We start from the raw sequence: 16,315 nt of genomic DNA, 5'->3' as shown, positions 1-16,315 counted from the left end.
TTCTCCCTCTGCCTGCCACTCTGCCTATCTGTGCTGTCTATCTCTCTGTCAAACAAATAAATAATTAATCTTAAAAAAAAAAATAAAGTGACATTTCCAGAAAGTGCTACGATGATATAAGTTTCCAAATAAGAACAGCGAGGTGCCACTTCATACTGCACCACTGGTCGAAGTTAGAAAGCTAGGAAATGCCAAAGGTTGGAAGAAGTGGGCTGGTGCAGCCACCCCAGCGAACAACCCGGCACCTGTTCGAATACCAAAGGATGCAGAGATCTGACAACCTCACAATTCCAGGTTGGGTATGTACCTCCTAAAGAAACACTCCCACAGCTGCACAGGGACACCCATCAGATGACGCACTGGACTCTTTGTGGTGGCAGCAGGGGGATGCCATCCGGGTGTCCGTGGCTGAGAGTGGGGCAGTCGAAAGTAGCCACTGTGATCCATGGAGGAGGATGCCGTGTTAGAAGCGACAGACCAAATGCACACCCAGCCACATAGTGCAGAGTGAAAAGTCAGAAACAGAATGAGCCCTGAGAGCCCAAAGCTAGATGTGCAGAGTGACATCGAGGCACATGAAAACGCAGCAGAGAGGTTCCAAGAACACACGCAAACACAGGGACCCACCTTGGATGCATTAGAAGGCAAATCTCAGAGCACATGGCGCTGCTTAAAGGGGTCGGAGGGCCCACAACCTTCCCTCCCCAAAAGGCGCTGCAGAGTATGGTTAAAACACAACTCCAGAGGAGCGTTTAGACCTTGGCTTCCAGATACTCTGACTTGACAATTTTAACTGGTGTGATGTGTTACATGTAGCATCCTGCTACAACACGGACGAACCCCCTCAAGGGGCTGAGGTTGGGGTGCCCAGCCACCAGCTGCTGGAGGGCAAGGGGCTCACAGCTCACAGTTCTGGGCATAGCTCCAAGTCACACCCCTTCTCCAAGGGGACCCCATATCTGATGACTGGTCCCTGTGGAGTGCAAAGGTCCGGTCTGGTGCCTTAATTTGCAGTAACCCTAAAGGCTGTTCCAGCTTCAGCATGCTCTGTGGGACCTCCGGGTGGGGGTGGCTGAAACCCCTGTTGAGACTTATGGCTGGCAGCCCAATCCTCCCTCCGCCCAATCATGCCTCTTCCCTCTCCCTGCGGTGTCCCCCACCTCACCTCTCCCCAATAAATCTCCCACGTGCAAATCTTCAACTCCGAGTCTGCTTCCTAGGAACCTCACCAAAGACTAGCTCATTCTGTTTTTCCACCAGGGGGCCTGGCAACCACACAGAACCCCACAAAAGCCCCCCTCCCCAGAGACCACCTCTGAAGAGCTGGGGCAAACCACCTATCTAGTCTGGACGCCCACTGAGGACATTCACCTCATCACGACTTAGGATTCGAATGATATCACCTCAACTGGTGCGTGTGCCCACAGACGGCCAGTGACTGGGGGTGAGGGGCCCGGTGGACAGGATGAGAAGGCAGCAGACCAGCAGTAAGAGCTGCAGCTGGGGGAGGAGGTGGGCTCCGTGTTTGTCCAGAGCGCCCGTCCCCTTCCAGCCAGCCTGGCCTCTCCCACTCCAGGTGGCCCTCACTCTGCATGCCCCAACATTCCGAGCTCCAATCAGAGTGACCTGGAAAGGAGTCCAACAGGTTCCCCCCAACCCCTGCCCCCTCCCCGGAAGACAACCTGAGCCAGGTACTGGGATGGGGGGGGAATGAACACCCTGTGGCCAAGCCAGGCCCTCGGCTCCAGTCTTGACCCCCAGCTTGACCTAATGGGGTGCCTAAGCCAGCTCCAGGCCCTCTGCTGGGTGCTGGAGCCTCTGAGCCATGAATCATGGGCCAGCCCTGCCTGCTAGCGTCTGACGGCAGAGACGAGCCATTGGCAGGCTTGGCTGTGAATCAAAACTGCCTGAAAAGGGCGCTAAACACACAGCAGCCCGGGCCAACTCCCAGAGATTCTGTATTTTTAAACGAGCACCCCCTTGTGCCCCCTCACACACACACCTGCCTTGTAGGGAATTAAAATGGGTTTTATTTTCAAGGCAGCCTGACTTTCCGCTTGCCAAGAAAACACTGCCCGCCCCCCTCGCTGGGGTGACTTTTCTTGAACTCTGGGAGGTCTGCAATTCTCCTTCTCCCAAGTGACCCTTCCAGGCTCTCCATTTCTGCCACCTTTCCACTTCTCCCCAGCTGAAAATCCTAGAACCAGAGTGAACACCGTCCTCAATTCTTCTCCTTCTCCATCCAGGAGTCCCTGTCGACTGCCATGCCCTTGATGGAGGAGCCCCCAGCCCCACACTCTGGATTGTTCCAATTGCTACCGGGTCTTTTCCCCAAACCAGTCTCCCAAAGTTCAGGTGTTCATTAGCCCCCTTTACAATTTTTGGGTCAGATCTGCATACCACCTGTTCTATAATTTACCTTTGTATTTTCCTTGAATTGACTTTTTTTTTCTTAAAGATTTTATTTCTTTATTTGTCAGAGAGAGAGAGAGCACATGCAGGGGGAGCAGCAGAGGGAGAAACAGACTCCCAGCTGAGCAGGGAGCCCAACTTGGGGCTCGATCCCAGGACCCTGGATCATGACCCGAGCCGAAGGCAGACGCTTAAACAGCTGAGCCACCCAGGCATCCCTTGAATTAACTTTTTAAAGAAACAAATAAATTTATGTTAAAAGAAAACCTTCCAGAATTGAAAGCAGGCAGTCAAAAGCATACTGGTACATGGATGTTCATAGCACACTCTTTGTAACAGACAAAAGATGGAAACAACTCAAGTGTCCATCAACAGATGAATGGATAAACACAGCAGGGCCTATCCATACACTGGAATATTACTGAGCCATGATAAGGAAACACAGACGCCTGCTACAACACAGATGGGCCTTAAAAACATCATGCTCAATGAAAGAAGCCAGTCACAAAAAGACAAATACTATAGAATTCCACTTACATGAGGCAACTAGAGTGGTCAACTCCATAGACACAGAAAATCAAAGGGTGGCGGCCGGGGGAGGGGGCCCGAATGGGGAGTTCGCATGTCACGGGGCCAGAGTTTCAGTTTGGGGCGATGAAAAAGTTCTGGAGACAGATGGTGGGATGGTTGTATAACAGCAGGAATGTATTTATTACAGCTCAATCATATACTTAAAATGGGTACCTTGGTAAATTTTATATTATCATTAAAAAAAAAAAAAGGAAACTTTCTATCACTCCCTCCCATGGGGGGAAAAAACCCAGCATCACCCACCACTAAAAACAAAACAATGTTATTACAATCAGGTCAGCTGCCCTATTCTGCTAAAAAGAAACATCACTCAGTATGAGTGTTGCCAAAGATGTCTACACACAAAAATGGGGAAGGCGGCTCAAGAACGAATCAGAAAAGTAGGGATCTCCTACCCGGTATCAATGAACGCGTCTTTGAGAACCGTCTGTGGACCACCCATCAGGTACGTGTCAAAGTCTAGAAGCCTCCCTTCCGCCCACAACTTCCCCTCAGATCTTTCCATACAATCCCTCCAGGAGCTATAATGCTTACTCCTGGCCCAGGTGGATTCTTCGGTGATCCTTCCCAAGTGCTTCCAAGACAGTGCTCTTGTTTTAGTCATCTTACAGATGCACCTCGGAGAGGGAAGTCATTTATCCAGGGTGATGGATGGCAAATCTGAAAGCCAAGTCCAGAAGCTTCTCCCTCTTCCTCAGGCCACTTCTCTGATTGCTGGGGATTGACCCCAAGCCATGCTGTTGAGTCCTTTTGCTAATTTCCTAACTACTCTTCAGGAGGGACCAGGGGCTGAGGTCTCAAGAGGTCAAACCAGGTCCCTGCTGTCAGACAGGTTTTGCTGTATCAGTAAGACTCTGACTACCCAGGACCTACCCTGCATTTGTGGAGGCCCACGCCCCTGCCCAGGCACTGGACTGGGCTCTCCAGAGACTTGGATTCAAATCTTGACTCTACCAAAACCTCGACTATATGACCTTGGTTAAAAAACCTCCTGGGGAAGTCCCCAGAGATTTTGTAACACGGTGAGATAACAGGGTTTGGACCACATCAATGCCTCTCAATACAGGTATATAACCTCTGGGCCTCTGGCATGGGAATCACCCAGATAGGTGGTTTAGCCCGGGTGGGGCCTAGTGGCAGAACCCAGGAGCCTACACACTAAACAGGTGACTCCCTTGTGCAGGAAGCCTGGGACCCCCTGGTTCAGTTCTCTCTGAGGATCTTTCCATTGTACATCCTGGGATCTTGGAGACCAGGTCCTTACCTAAGGCTGTCTGGGGTTCGGAAGGTGAGGACTTTCTGGGGTCTCCCCCTTGTCCCCCCTCTGCTCCATCAGGTCCTAGAGCAAGAAGCACCAATTTCCTTAACCTTCTGAGTGGCTGGGAGTATTTCTTTTCTGGGTTGGTGGGGAGGGGAGCTTCATAGATGGAAGGCATCTTGCCAAAGTTAGGAACACCTGGCTGCGATAGCAAGTGGGGCGTGTGGACTGCTGGGCGTCTGTCTCTTATCCCTTGTCACCTTGATGGGGGGAGAGCGTGAGACTCAGAAGAGAACTGTGGGCTTTAAGGGTCCCAGACAGAGCTAGACACGGCAGTTCCAATTCTGGCATTCTGGGGCCCCAGAGAGACCTCCCCCCTCCAGCTGTTTCTGGGGCTCCTTGGTTTCTCTACTTGGAAGGCGGGGCTCAGGACCCCAAAGTGAGGTGGACATGTCAGCCCTGTCAAAACCCTCCCACAAAGCTGCCCCACCCCCCCACCCCAGATTATCAAAGAGAGGCTTGGAATTGTATAAAATTCCTGGACATAAGAGACTCCATTTTAAAGTTCCATTTTCCTTTCTAACGAACTCTTGAACTGGCAATTGTTTTTACAAGCAGTTGTTCATAAAAAGTCAACAGAACAACTGGCATTCAGACCGGATGGGGACAGGAGAGTTCATACCTCCAAGGAACTGTTTCATCCGATAGCACCAGCAAAATAGTAAGATAATCAACAGAAGTGGCTTAACGGCAGGCACCAAATTAGCAGGCTTGTTCTTATCTGCTCTTTTTTTATCTAAATCATGTAATCACCCCTCTCCTTCGTTCTCATAAAAACCCCCAGTTTTCCCCCACCTAAGTAAGACGCTTTTCTGTGCTCCCTGAATTGCAATTCTGAGACCCCCAAATCAAGGTCTTTTTTCTTTTTCAGTTTTGCCTCCCGGAGGAGAGAGGTGAGGATTTCTCCAGGGCGCCCACTAAAGGTCGTGCCCTCCACAAACCTTCCCGCAAGGCACCCCATCCAAGGGTTGGAAACCTGCACTCCTGAGTCAGAGCGGTGCTATGATCCAACTGGAAAACTGAGGCTCAGAAAAGGGCGGCCCGGGCCCAGGGTCCCCGTGGAGGGACCTGTGTGCCGCTCAGCGCGCGCGCGTCCCATTCACCTCTCCAGACTCCAGGGGGCGCGGAAGGTGTGTGCGCCCCGGGTTTGGCGCCGGCGCCGGAGCTAGGCTCCGCTCGGCGCGCTCCTCCTGCGCACCCAGGGTGTCTGCAGATGCCCGGCTCCCGCCCGCCTCCCCTTGCCCCGCGCTCTCTTTGGGCCCCGCGGCCGGGCACCCCGACCCAGCTCCGGTCCGCTCCCCGGTCCCTGCGCTCCAGACCGGGGATGCTGGAAATGCGGACTTTCGTGGGTCCGCACTCCGCACATTCCCTTCCTCCTCCCAGCCTTGCTGTGTGACCTCAGGAAAGTAGCAGCCAGCCTCTGAGCCTCGATTGCCGGGCCGACTTTCGGGGTGCAGGGGGAGAGCCCTGGTCACCTACCGCTGCTCCCCGACTCCCGCGTGCTGCCGGTGGCCTCTCCTTCCTGCCAGCTGTGGGGCTGCAGCGAGACTGGGGCGGGTTGACCACCCAGTGCCCCCACCTCATCCGCTAGGACCGTACTTTTCTCTTTCGCTTTCTCTCTGCGCTGGGATTTGGACCAAGCTGGAGAGTAAGCAGGCTTGCTGCACCCACCACGTGCTTTCTCGGAAGCGCCAGGCTCACATCCTTACACTCCTGGGCGCTCCTGGAGCGTCTATCAGCTCCTGGAAATGGCCAGCCTCCTCCCACCCCTTCGGGGGAGCCAGCACACACGTGGGCATGCCATCTGCAAACCCTGACTTGCAGGCAGCTCTCCCTTGCTTTGGGGTGGCCTCCATGTCTCTCCAGCTCAGCCCGGCCATGAAGGTGGCAAACGGTCCTTGCAGCGGACACAGACCCAGAGATTTGCTCCATGAGCCATTCACTCCTGGGAAGGCAAATGTCCTCCAGAGGCAAGAGAAAATGCCTCAGGGACCCTCAGGGGCTGGGAATTCCGCCTCATCCCTGATGCGGACACTCCTCCTGCCTTTCCTCCTCCAGAGGTCCTGGACCCCAGCTCCACCCACCATGAGAATTTGGGGAGGGCACTTCCCTTCCCAGGCTTGGAGTTCCTGTCTGGAATTGAAGGCGTGGGTCAAGGTGACTCCTGACCTCTTCTTCCCATCGAAACTCCCAACAGGCTCTATCCAACAGAGCTGGCAAACCTCAGCGGTGTCTGAGGAAAGGGGTCTCACCCCCCTGAAACCCCTCCAAAACACACAACACAGCGGCACCAGTAATAGCAGGCTTCCCTGATGATATTCCGTTCCTACGATGTTCCAGGCACTGTGCTGGACTTTGATCCCTCGTCATTACCCTGTCACAGAATTTTTAACAGCCCAGGCAAAGAGCGTCAGAGGTTGGTGACATGTTCTGTGTCACTTCACACCCAGCCAACAATGCAGCTGGGATTCAAACCTGCCGTGCTGATTGCAGAGCTGGTGCCGTCTGTCTCCTAGCCCCAACTTCTTCCCCAAAACACAATCTAGAAACTGGGGAGAGGGGAGCATTTGTCCAGCCGGTTGGGGCTCAACAGCTATGCCAAGGAGCTGACTGCCACTTTGATTTTCCTGCTTCTCCTGGGGATGGGGTGGGGTATGGCAGGGATCCTGTCCTTCAAGGGCACCCCTCAGTGTTTACCTGGTGGAGAGAGCACCTGTGGTTGGCCAAGCCGGGCTATCAATGCTGAGAGCTAACGACACACCTGCTGAAAGTTGGCCCTCTGGAATCCTTCAGCACTGATAAAGTCTCTCACGTGTCAGGCACCTGGACGGATCTGAATGTCCCTCAAGTGGAAGGAAATATTTAACCACCTCACTTTTCCCAACAGCCCCGACGGGACAAGGACCCCTCTCTCTGCTCCCACCCCCCGGTTCAGAGATGGTGGGGGCAGCTGAGACCTTACCCTAAATCAAGAAGCCTTGCCAGCCCCAACCTCCTTCACCCCCCTTTTTACCTTGGGACTCTGGCAGGTAGGACCCCGCAGGGCGTGGAGCTAGGCAACGCATGGTGTGGGAAACCCAGTGAGGCAGCGGCTTCTGGAGTCTGGCAGCCCCTCCTGGTGCCCTCAGCCTGCCCAACGATGTCTTTGAATGCCCAGCTCAGGAGCAGACAGCTTCATCTCCAGCTTAGTCACCTATACCAGTCAGGAGCCCACCAACACCAAGCCAGCATGCAAAGGAAGCAAGCAAGGGACCAACGGAAAACTTTCCCCCTATGAAGTGGCATCAAGCCGTCTGATCTCTCTGTCTAAAACTCTCTAATTTGCCCACACTCCCTTAAACCTTCCCCGTGCCTCTGTTGGTAATTTCAGTTCCTTGTTGTGGACCAAAGAGCGTGACCATAGAAGGTTGAGAGTTGTCCCTTGGAGGGAGACCTTTGACACAATGACATTCTGAAATTATGGCGACCACAGTGGAGCCCCAATCCCTGCTATCCTCTGCAGGATGGGGCCAGGATCAGAGCCCCACAAATGCCTCAAGACAAGCTGAGCCCCCCAGCTGGGGTCCATCAGGCTCCCCAGATTCCATTTCCTCCACCACCCCACCCCCACACCAAACTGCCCTGAATTGCCTTGGAGATCATGAGTGGTCCACTCATGATTTTTATTCCAAGACATTGGACCAAAACGTAAATTACACATAAGACAGTGTTACCCCAAATGTGGTCTACTTATAGCCAGATGGTTTAGGGCAACACATGGATGCAGCGCTAAATAGCACTGACCCCCAGGGAGAGAGTTAGTGCCCCTGCAAGTCTCTACCCACGCTCCTGATGGCATCTGGGAGAGAGTGTTTGTCAGGCTAAGAGGTCTTTAACAAACCTCTTCAAATGCAGGATACATCCCTGTTTCCCAGAAAGCATTCCCTAGTTGCAAGCCTTCAGTGAGACAATAGTTTCTGGCTGGATTTGTGAAACATTGCCCCCCCTTCCTGTTTCATAGTTCACTTCAATGGGTGGCATTCCTTTCACTTATGGCGAACATAAACTTTCCTTGGAAAATAAACTTGAATTTAAAAAAAAAATGCGGGGCGCCTGGATGGCTCAGTTGGTTAAGCAACTGCCTTCGGCTCAGGTCATGATCCTGGAGTCCCTGGATCGAGCCCCGCATCGGGCTCCCTGCTCGGCGGGGAGTCTGCTTCTCCCTCTGACCTTCCTCCCTCTCGTGTGCTCTCTCTTTCTCATTCTCTCTCTCTCTCTCAAATAAATAAATAAATAAAAATCTTTAAAAATAAAAATTTAAAAAAAATGCGAGCGCTTTGAAAAAACACCTGTCGGGCAAATAATTAGTATAGGATGGTGCGTAGAAATCGAGAGGGTGGTCCGGAAGTGAATGAAGTTTGGGAAGCAGTGACAAGTGCCTCCTTCCTGCACTTTTACTGAAAGAGCACTGGGTTAGGAGTCTGAAGATCTGGCGTCGAGCCCCTGGTGTTACTAGCAGGTGCGTGTCCTTGGACCCCTCACTTCCCTTGTGTGGGCCTCGGTTTCCCCCACATACGAAATAAAGATAATGATGTCTATCTTTGTAAGGTGGTTATTTTGAAACAGTCCCTGCTTTTAGAAGGCCCAGGGAGGAAGTAGGCAGACAAATGGGAAACGCTAGTAGTCAACTTGAAACACGGTCTTGCCTTGTTAGGCTAATAAGACAGACGTGACAAATATTAGAAATCTCAAGAAGTCTCATCTTCCCATGACCTGTGCCAAGGGAGAGGCACCCCTGCCCATTCACCTGTCTCGAGGTCACTTGTGAGAGTCCTTTCCAGTCCTTGGAGGCAGCCAGTTCTGACTGACGGCCATGGCTGAGGCAGTTCTGAATCCAGTTCATGGCAGGACAGGCCGATGAGAGTCAGTCTGACCGGGGTGCACCTGCCTGGATGCCATCACCTCTCACCGGGTCCGATCTCCTCTCTGCTACCTGGTCTTTCCACATCCTCACTGAACTGTCCCCCCCAGACCCATACTCAATCCCCAAACCTGACCATGCTTGTGTCAACACAGGGCTCTGAGCTGGGTGGTGACATGGACCAGGCTGCGTGTTTGGCTGATGCCGGAGGCTGTTAGATTAGCACGGGGAGGGCCCCAGGTAGAGACACGGGAGAGGAGACATTGTGGTGCCCAGCCAGAAGCTGATGGGGTCTGACTTTCGGCAGGTGCAGTGGAAACAGAGATGAGGAGTGGGCAGCCTGGCGTTGTAGCAGAGCTAGAATACCAAGCCTCCTGCGTGGGGAGGGCAAGGAGCAGGGCAGAGGGTAAGCCAAGCCCAAAATTTCTCCCTATTAAAGCATCCTGCATTCCTCCTGCCGATGCCCTTCTTCGAAACTCCCTCAGAGATGGTGACCATTCTCTGAGCCCAGGGCTGCTTTGAACAAAATCAATTTCCTCCCTACTGGGGAGCCCTCTCAGCGCTGTTCAAGCCATCTTGCCCTGGGCATGCAAATGTCTTTGCCTCCAGTCGGGATCCAGCAGGACAAAGACCACTGGCTACCAGCAGAAGCATTGTGAAAATTGCCCGCTGGGTTCCCTGCCAAGCCCCAAGGGGAGGACATGGGGGAAACAACTTCTGAGTAAGCTTGTCATCCCCTGCTGTAGTCTCCCCAAACAGACCTGCTTGCCCTACGTGGGTACCTCTGCTCATGCAGGGCTGAGCTCCTGTCTTTATTTTAGCCATCCTTCAAGGCCTGAGTTCTTGCTTTCAGCACCCTTCCAGGTAACATCAATCTTATGCTTTACTCATTTTTAGAAAACTTGTTGCCATGTATTTGGCAATGCATCGGTGAACTTCCCATTTCATTAAGTAGAGACTCTGTTACTTCTGATTAGATCATGAGGTTGCTACTGTCTGGGACCCACAGTTTTATTTTCTTATTTAAAATTCACACTACTCCAAGATTGCTTGAGTGAAGGAACGGAGTTTGGATTGGTATGATCAAGGCAGTCTCAAGTGCCCAGTGGTGAAGGGTCCCCTCTCCCTAGGTTGTAAGTGCCCTTTCTTATGCTTTTTGGTGACCACCATAATCCCTAGCAGGTGCTAAGACAATGATTAAGGAGGAGGGAAGACGTGTAAGGAAGGAAGGGGAAGAGGTGAGCAGAGAAGTAGGTGAATAGATACGATAAAACTGGCATGTATCCAAATTAGGCAGGTAGGAATGTGCGTGAGAATGCAAGCCTATTAGTCGGTAAATACACAAGCAGATGAGTTGGTAGGAAGGCAGGTAGATAAGTTGATACATAAAACTATAAATGGTTAGATAAATAGATTGATAAGTATGTATAAGTGGATAACAGATATAAGTTGATGGATTGATAAGTAGACACTGGTAGGTGGTTATGTAGACCAGGTAAGTTTGAGGGCAGGCAGGGAGGTGGCTGGGCAGGTGGCTAGAGAGATGAACAGGTACCAAGGAAGGACACAGGTGGACTGCTTCAGGTAACGACAACAGAGAACAGAAACCGGCCCTGGGTGGGTCAGGCGCCAGGCTTGGAGCCAAGTGGAGTATGGAATGGGCCACTGGTCAGCCTGGGAAAACCCATGGGGAAGTGCCAACTTCCAGGTACAGGTACTTTTCTTTCTTCGGGTCCCAGGGGTGAAGATGAAGTGAGTCTGGCTGGCGGGGAAGCCGTCCAAGGTGAACGGACAACAGTTATTCTTGCCAGCACGTCTCCTTCCAGAGGGCAGAGTAGGCTCCCCGGGATCAGAGAAGAAACAGGTCTTGGGAAGGGAAAGAGGAGGGTGGGAGGGCACAGCGCCTTTCCTCTCTGAGGTCCAGGCTCTGGTGGCTCTCGTGGTAAGGACCAAATGAGGAAGGAAGCCGGAGGAAACGTTTGGCAGCCTGGGGCATGTCACTTCCTTTCCAATAAATCAGGCAACATCCTAGAGGGAGACTTTGTTCTATGGTTCCTAGAACCGAGTCCTTGTGGGCAAATATAACGCATCATGAAAGCATAGAGTGACAAAAGAACAAAAGAAAGCCAAAGAAAACAATAAAATATAAACCCCCGGGGAGTGGGAGGTGGGGGGATTCCTACATGCCCAAAGGCACCGCTGGGCAAAGCCTCCATTCAAAAACCCAAGCCGGCTGTCACCCTGGGGCTGTAGCTGCCCAAACACCACCCCTGAGCTGATGAGTCAGAATCCACTCTCTTCTTGCCGGAAATGCAAGTGCCTTACGCTGGATGAGGTCACTGAATCCTCAGAGCACCACCCTGGGTACTATCATTGCCTCCATTGTACAGATGTGGAAAACTGAGGCCCGGAGAGGTTCCAGAAAGTGCTCACAGGCACACCCCTTGGAATTAGGGAGCCATGACCGGCACTTAGGCAGTCTGAGGGCTGAGACCGTGTGCCAGCCCAACGGTGGGGGCACACTGATGCACTTCTCACATATACACAGCACCCAAGCACTCAGCACTGTGTCTCACATGGAATAGGTGTCTAGATATTCTGTGCGGCCCCCCATGAGACTGTAGACGTAATTGTTTTCTCTGTACCTCAAACCCCTGTTTTATCCTTCCTTGTCCAGTTCTCCCTGCTGTGACCCCTCAAGACTTAGCTATCCAATGCCAAGCACTGCCTTAGACAGTTTCCAGCTACCATCTCATTTAATTTAACCCCCACTATAGCCCTGGGGGCTTTATATCATCACTCTCATTTTCAAGATGAAGAAACAGAGGGTCAGAGTGGTCCAGTCATGTGGCCGAGGTCACATGGTTTGTAAGAATCAGAGCATGGCCTCAGACCCAGAGCTCTCCAGTGTCCAGCCTGGGCTTTCTCCATCACTGCCATCCTCACTGTCTCTTCTCTGTCCCCAGAGTGCCTGCCATGCGTTGTCACCCATTGTCACCAAAGAATGTCCCGAGCATTTGCTTTGTTTCCCCAGGGAAGCTGCTGAGTTGTGTCAGGACAAGGACCTTGACTCTCAGGCCCAACCCCCCTCCCCCGAGCTTGCCTGGGGTTGGACGCACCGTGCTGCCTCCTGCAGCAGAGTCAGACCCCCAAGGTCAAAGCCCCAGAGGTAGGCTTTCTGCCCAATTGCACCGAGACACTGTGGTAGCTGAAGGTGACTTCTGAATCAGAAGTTTCAGACCTGGTTTCAGTTTGAAGATAGTCAATCTGTTATGGGTAGATTTACGGTATCCCTTGGGTTGTTTAGAAGAGGCAGCCGAGCAGAAAGTGCAGCGGTAGATCCGGCCTTGTGACATCCATTAGCCCTCTCCCCAGGCCATCTCTTAACCGCTCTGTGCCTCAGTTTACCATTCTGTAAAGTGAGAATAATGGTAGTACCTGAGCCATCCACCCACCCAATCCATCTCCCATCCATCCACCGACCCACTCATCCATCCATCCCTCCATCTATCCATTCAACCATCCAACATTCAACAAATCTACATTATACACCTACCCAGTGCCAGGCACTGTGCTAGGCATTTAGGATACGATATGATCAAAATACAGATCCCTGCCCATGTGGAGCTTATTTTCTAGTAGGAGAGTCAGACAATGTACGACAAACATAATACAAAAGTAAAATATATAGAAGGTGAAAATGTCAGTTTAGGGAGGGGGCTCAGAGTGTGGATGGGGACCTGCAATTCTTTTTTTTTTTTTTTTGACTTTATTTATTTGTCAGAGAGAGAGAGCACAAGCAGGGGGAGTGACAGGCAGAGGGAGAAGCAGGCTCCCTGCTGAGCAAGGAACCCAATGCAGGACTCTATCCTGGGACCCCGGGACCCCGGGACCAGACCTGAGCTGAAGGCAGATGCTTAACTGATCGAGCCACCCAGGCACGGGGACCTGCCATGCTAAAGGGGATGCTCGGGGTAGGCCTTGCTGAGAAGGTGAAATCTGAGCAAAGAGCTTAGGAGGTATCCTCCAAGAGGATATGTGGAGAAGAATGTTCCAGGTAGTAGGAACAGCACTTGCCAAGGTCCTGTGGTAGAGAGCATGCCAGGCCTGTCCCAGGGACAGCGGGGGTACCAGTATGGCTGGAGGAGATGAGCAGAAGTAGGGGATGAGAGCAAAGCCGCGATGAGAGCCAGACTGTGATGAGCCCCTTGTGGGCCACCGTCCGGATTTGGCTTTTCCTCTGAGCGATGGGGAGCCAGCGCAGGGTTCAGACCAGTGGAGGGTGAAGATCGTTAAGGGTTGTGGAGAGAGTTACAAAACTTTCACATGACGATTTCCTCTTCTGAACCCCCACTGAAACCAGAGTCAGGGCCCTCTCTTTACAAAGCACACAATTCTCTTTCCCCTTCTCCCTCTTCTCCTCCAAAGGCTGCTCCCTCCAACTTCCACCGCAGCCACACACCCAGCAGCCCTGATGGGGGGCTGAGCTGGAGGACAGGAAGAAAGGGACAGGGAGAGGAGGCACCTTGCCCTTCTCTGTCTCCCAGCCCCCTGAAGACCATGTCACTCCGAGCCCAGTTCCCTTTCTCGAGTCACATGGGCTCAGAAATAAAAATATGACATCCCCAGGGAGGAAACAGAGTGAAATAACAGGAACCAGCGGACAGAGGAGGGGGGCTGCCGAGGTGTCAAGCAGCCTCCACATAAAGGAGCAAGGGGTGTGTGCAGTTTGCAAGGAAGGAGGACGGGGTTGACTTTCCCCCTGCCATCCCGGGGTGGCTGCTCACCGCCCTCAAGACCACACAGGCTGCTTGCACCCCCCATGAAGAAATCAGGGAGATCATTCAGGTGGGAAAGGGAAAGAGTAAGAGACAAGTCCAAGGAACCAACAGAGACCATCTGGGCGAGAACTGAACCACGAGGAAAACCGACCCCTTGTAAATTCGTGTCTCCGCAGAAGAGCGAGAGAAATGTGTACGCCCCCGGTGCCCCAGTCAAGACCATCGGAAGGCTTTTTACTCCTCAAAGCCGAGGATTAAGTTTGTCTGCCTCCAAATCCAGCCTTCACTACGTCCCACCTGGAGACCCAGGGTACGGTCACCTCTGGGTGGTCTGTGCTTTCTTCGTTAGGTCAGAACTAAGAGCGCTGCCACGTGCTAAGGTGGGGCCTGGCACGCGGTCAATGCCCAATAAACGTGAATCACTGTGATCCTCTCCCAGTAGAAGTGACTGTGAAACCATAGAGGGGCCATGAATGCTGTGTCCTCAAATTGGAAAAGCCTAGATCTGGATAGAGCAGGAGGCAGAACAGACACACATCTTTAGGAAGAACGTTGTTGGCAACAAAGCAAGAACCTCTTTGCAACAGGGAAGAAAGACCCACATGGTCTGCGGGGCCAGGGATGTGGGTGGAAGCAATATGGTGTAGGTTTGTTTTTCCGATTTAAGATGTGTCAAGTGTAGTCAATACTCTAAAAGTAAGACACTCTTCCTCTCTTTTCTCTGATTGGGTTCCTGTTCTCTGTCTCTGTCTCCCTCTTTCTCTCTCTCTTCCCCCGCCCTCCGCCTCCTCCCCCTTCCTTCTTCCTTCTTCCTTCTGTCCTCTCCCGGCTCTCTCTTTCTATTCTGTCTCTCTCTTCCTTACTCTCTCACCCTGTCTGTCTTTTGATTTCTGTCTCTCGCTGACACAGATGCACACGCACGCATGCACACACAGCATCCTCTGCTCTCCAGCTTCATGGCCCGTCCTCTCTCTGGTACCTTGTTTCTTCACATTTGAACCCCACCGAGTCCTGCAGCTGTCTTCCCTACTGGACCATGAGCCCCTTGCAGGCAGGAGCTGATCCGTAGCCCCCAGCCAGTGCCCAGCGCAGTGCCTGACACATCAAGGCCTCTCAGAGTGTAAATGAAGCAGGCATTTGATGGCATGCCTCCGGGATGGTCTTTTCTTAAGCTGAGTGGGAAGCATGCTGTATGTGCACACCCAGCATCACAGACCAAGTTGTCCAAGCGCTTGCTGCTCCTGCCAGATCATCCAGATGCCCTGACTCCTGTCCAGCTCTGCCTTCCCATCTGCAGATGAGCACACTGACTCTCCTTTCAGAGAGGAGGGAAAACCCATGTGCTGCCTACGGCCAATCCTTGCTACTTGGACGAAGGGGATGCCGACTTACCACCATGGTCCTTGGGGTCGGGATCCCTCTCGGCCACTGGGACCTGCAACCCACTCCATGCCCACCTCAAGAGGGCCAAGTCTGGGTCTCCTTTCTCCAGCAGGGTCAAGGAGATCTTCCTGGCCAGGGCCTCGCCATCAGGCTCGCGGAGCAGGGCGAAGTGGTACTCCCGGGACAGAAGCTCCTTCTCCAGCATGTGGTCCAGGAGGGCCTGCACCTGACTCGGCCGATGGCTGGACAGCAGCATCTGGACCCGAGTCAGGATGGTCTGGAAGTGGTTCATGGCAGGGCTCGGAGGCAGGCTAGCTGCCTGGGCCAAAGCCTAGGATCTCTGCTCACCCAGCCCGCAGCATCCAAAACACGAAGTGAAAAACAGGATGAGGGAACCTCTGCAGTTGGGTGCTGTTAATTACTGCTTAGGCAGGTTTCCTCATTTGCGTTGTAGGCTGGGGTGCCTGATGTATGGTTGGAAATGGGTGCTCGGGCTGATTCAGACCCCACTGATACTGGCTGGGACCGCCCACGTGCCTGTGTCAGAGAAGGCCACAGCCTGTGGGTTCCATCTGATCCAGTCTGATATTCACTAAACGGGAAGCGAGCTTGCCTCTCTGGGAACTTACACAGTGATGGTCCTTTTCAGATGTTTTATCACAGCAAGAAGGCAGTTGGGGCATAGAGGTTAAACAATTGGCTTTGGAGTGAATCTGCTGGGGTTCAAATCCCAGCGCTGCTTGCTAATTATGTGAACTTGAACAACTTGCTCAGCCTCTTTCCAGCCCCCATTCCTCCACCTGAAAATGTTGGATGATGATGATCATCCTGACCTCCCGGAGTTAGACAGAGTGATAATAACAGGCCTGACCTCACAGAGTTGTTGAAAGAATTAAATGAGATAATGTATGCAGGGCACCTAGCACATTA

General features: G+C 52.7%; 1 protein-coding gene and 1 long non-coding RNA gene across 10 annotated transcripts in view; one reads left to right on the top strand and one right to left on the bottom strand.

The window, feature by feature from the left end:
• Positions 1 to 15,765, bottom strand: part of CIITA (class II major histocompatibility complex transactivator) — a 48,763-nt gene extending 32,998 nt beyond the window's left edge. For 5 of the 9 annotated variants that reach the window (XM_045874970.3, XM_045874969.3, XM_064592541.1 and 2 more), the window contains exon 1: positions 15,395 to 15,763. In XM_045874970.3, the coding sequence (XP_045730926.2) occupies positions 15,395 to 15,677 (283 nt within the window). In that variant the 5' untranslated portion in view covers positions 15,678 to 15,763. Of the gene's footprint in view, positions 1 to 7,334; positions 7,522 to 15,394 lie in introns of those variants that run through there. The other 4 variants (XM_064592544.1, XM_064592539.1, XM_054507505.2 and 1 more) reach the window with 3 other exon arrangements.
• On the top strand, positions 1,270 to 5,834 carry LOC123844458 (uncharacterized). The gene is made up of 3 exons (XR_006790782.2): positions 1,270 to 1,411; positions 3,279 to 3,448; positions 5,193 to 5,834. It is a non-coding gene; the product is annotated as an uncharacterized LOC123844458 (long non-coding RNA).
• Positions 15,766 to 16,315: the final 550 nt, after the last annotated feature.

Source organism: Mirounga angustirostris, unplaced genomic scaffold (genome assembly GCF_029215605.1).
Source record: "Mirounga angustirostris isolate CCGP_5_RB_7025 unplaced genomic scaffold, mMirAng1.0.hap1 SCAF_5, whole genome shotgun sequence".
Classification (NCBI taxonomy): Eukaryota; Metazoa; Chordata; class Mammalia; order Carnivora; family Phocidae; genus Mirounga; species Mirounga angustirostris.
Note: the sequence above shows the minus strand (reverse complement) of the source record. Positions and strands in the feature narration are given on the sequence as shown.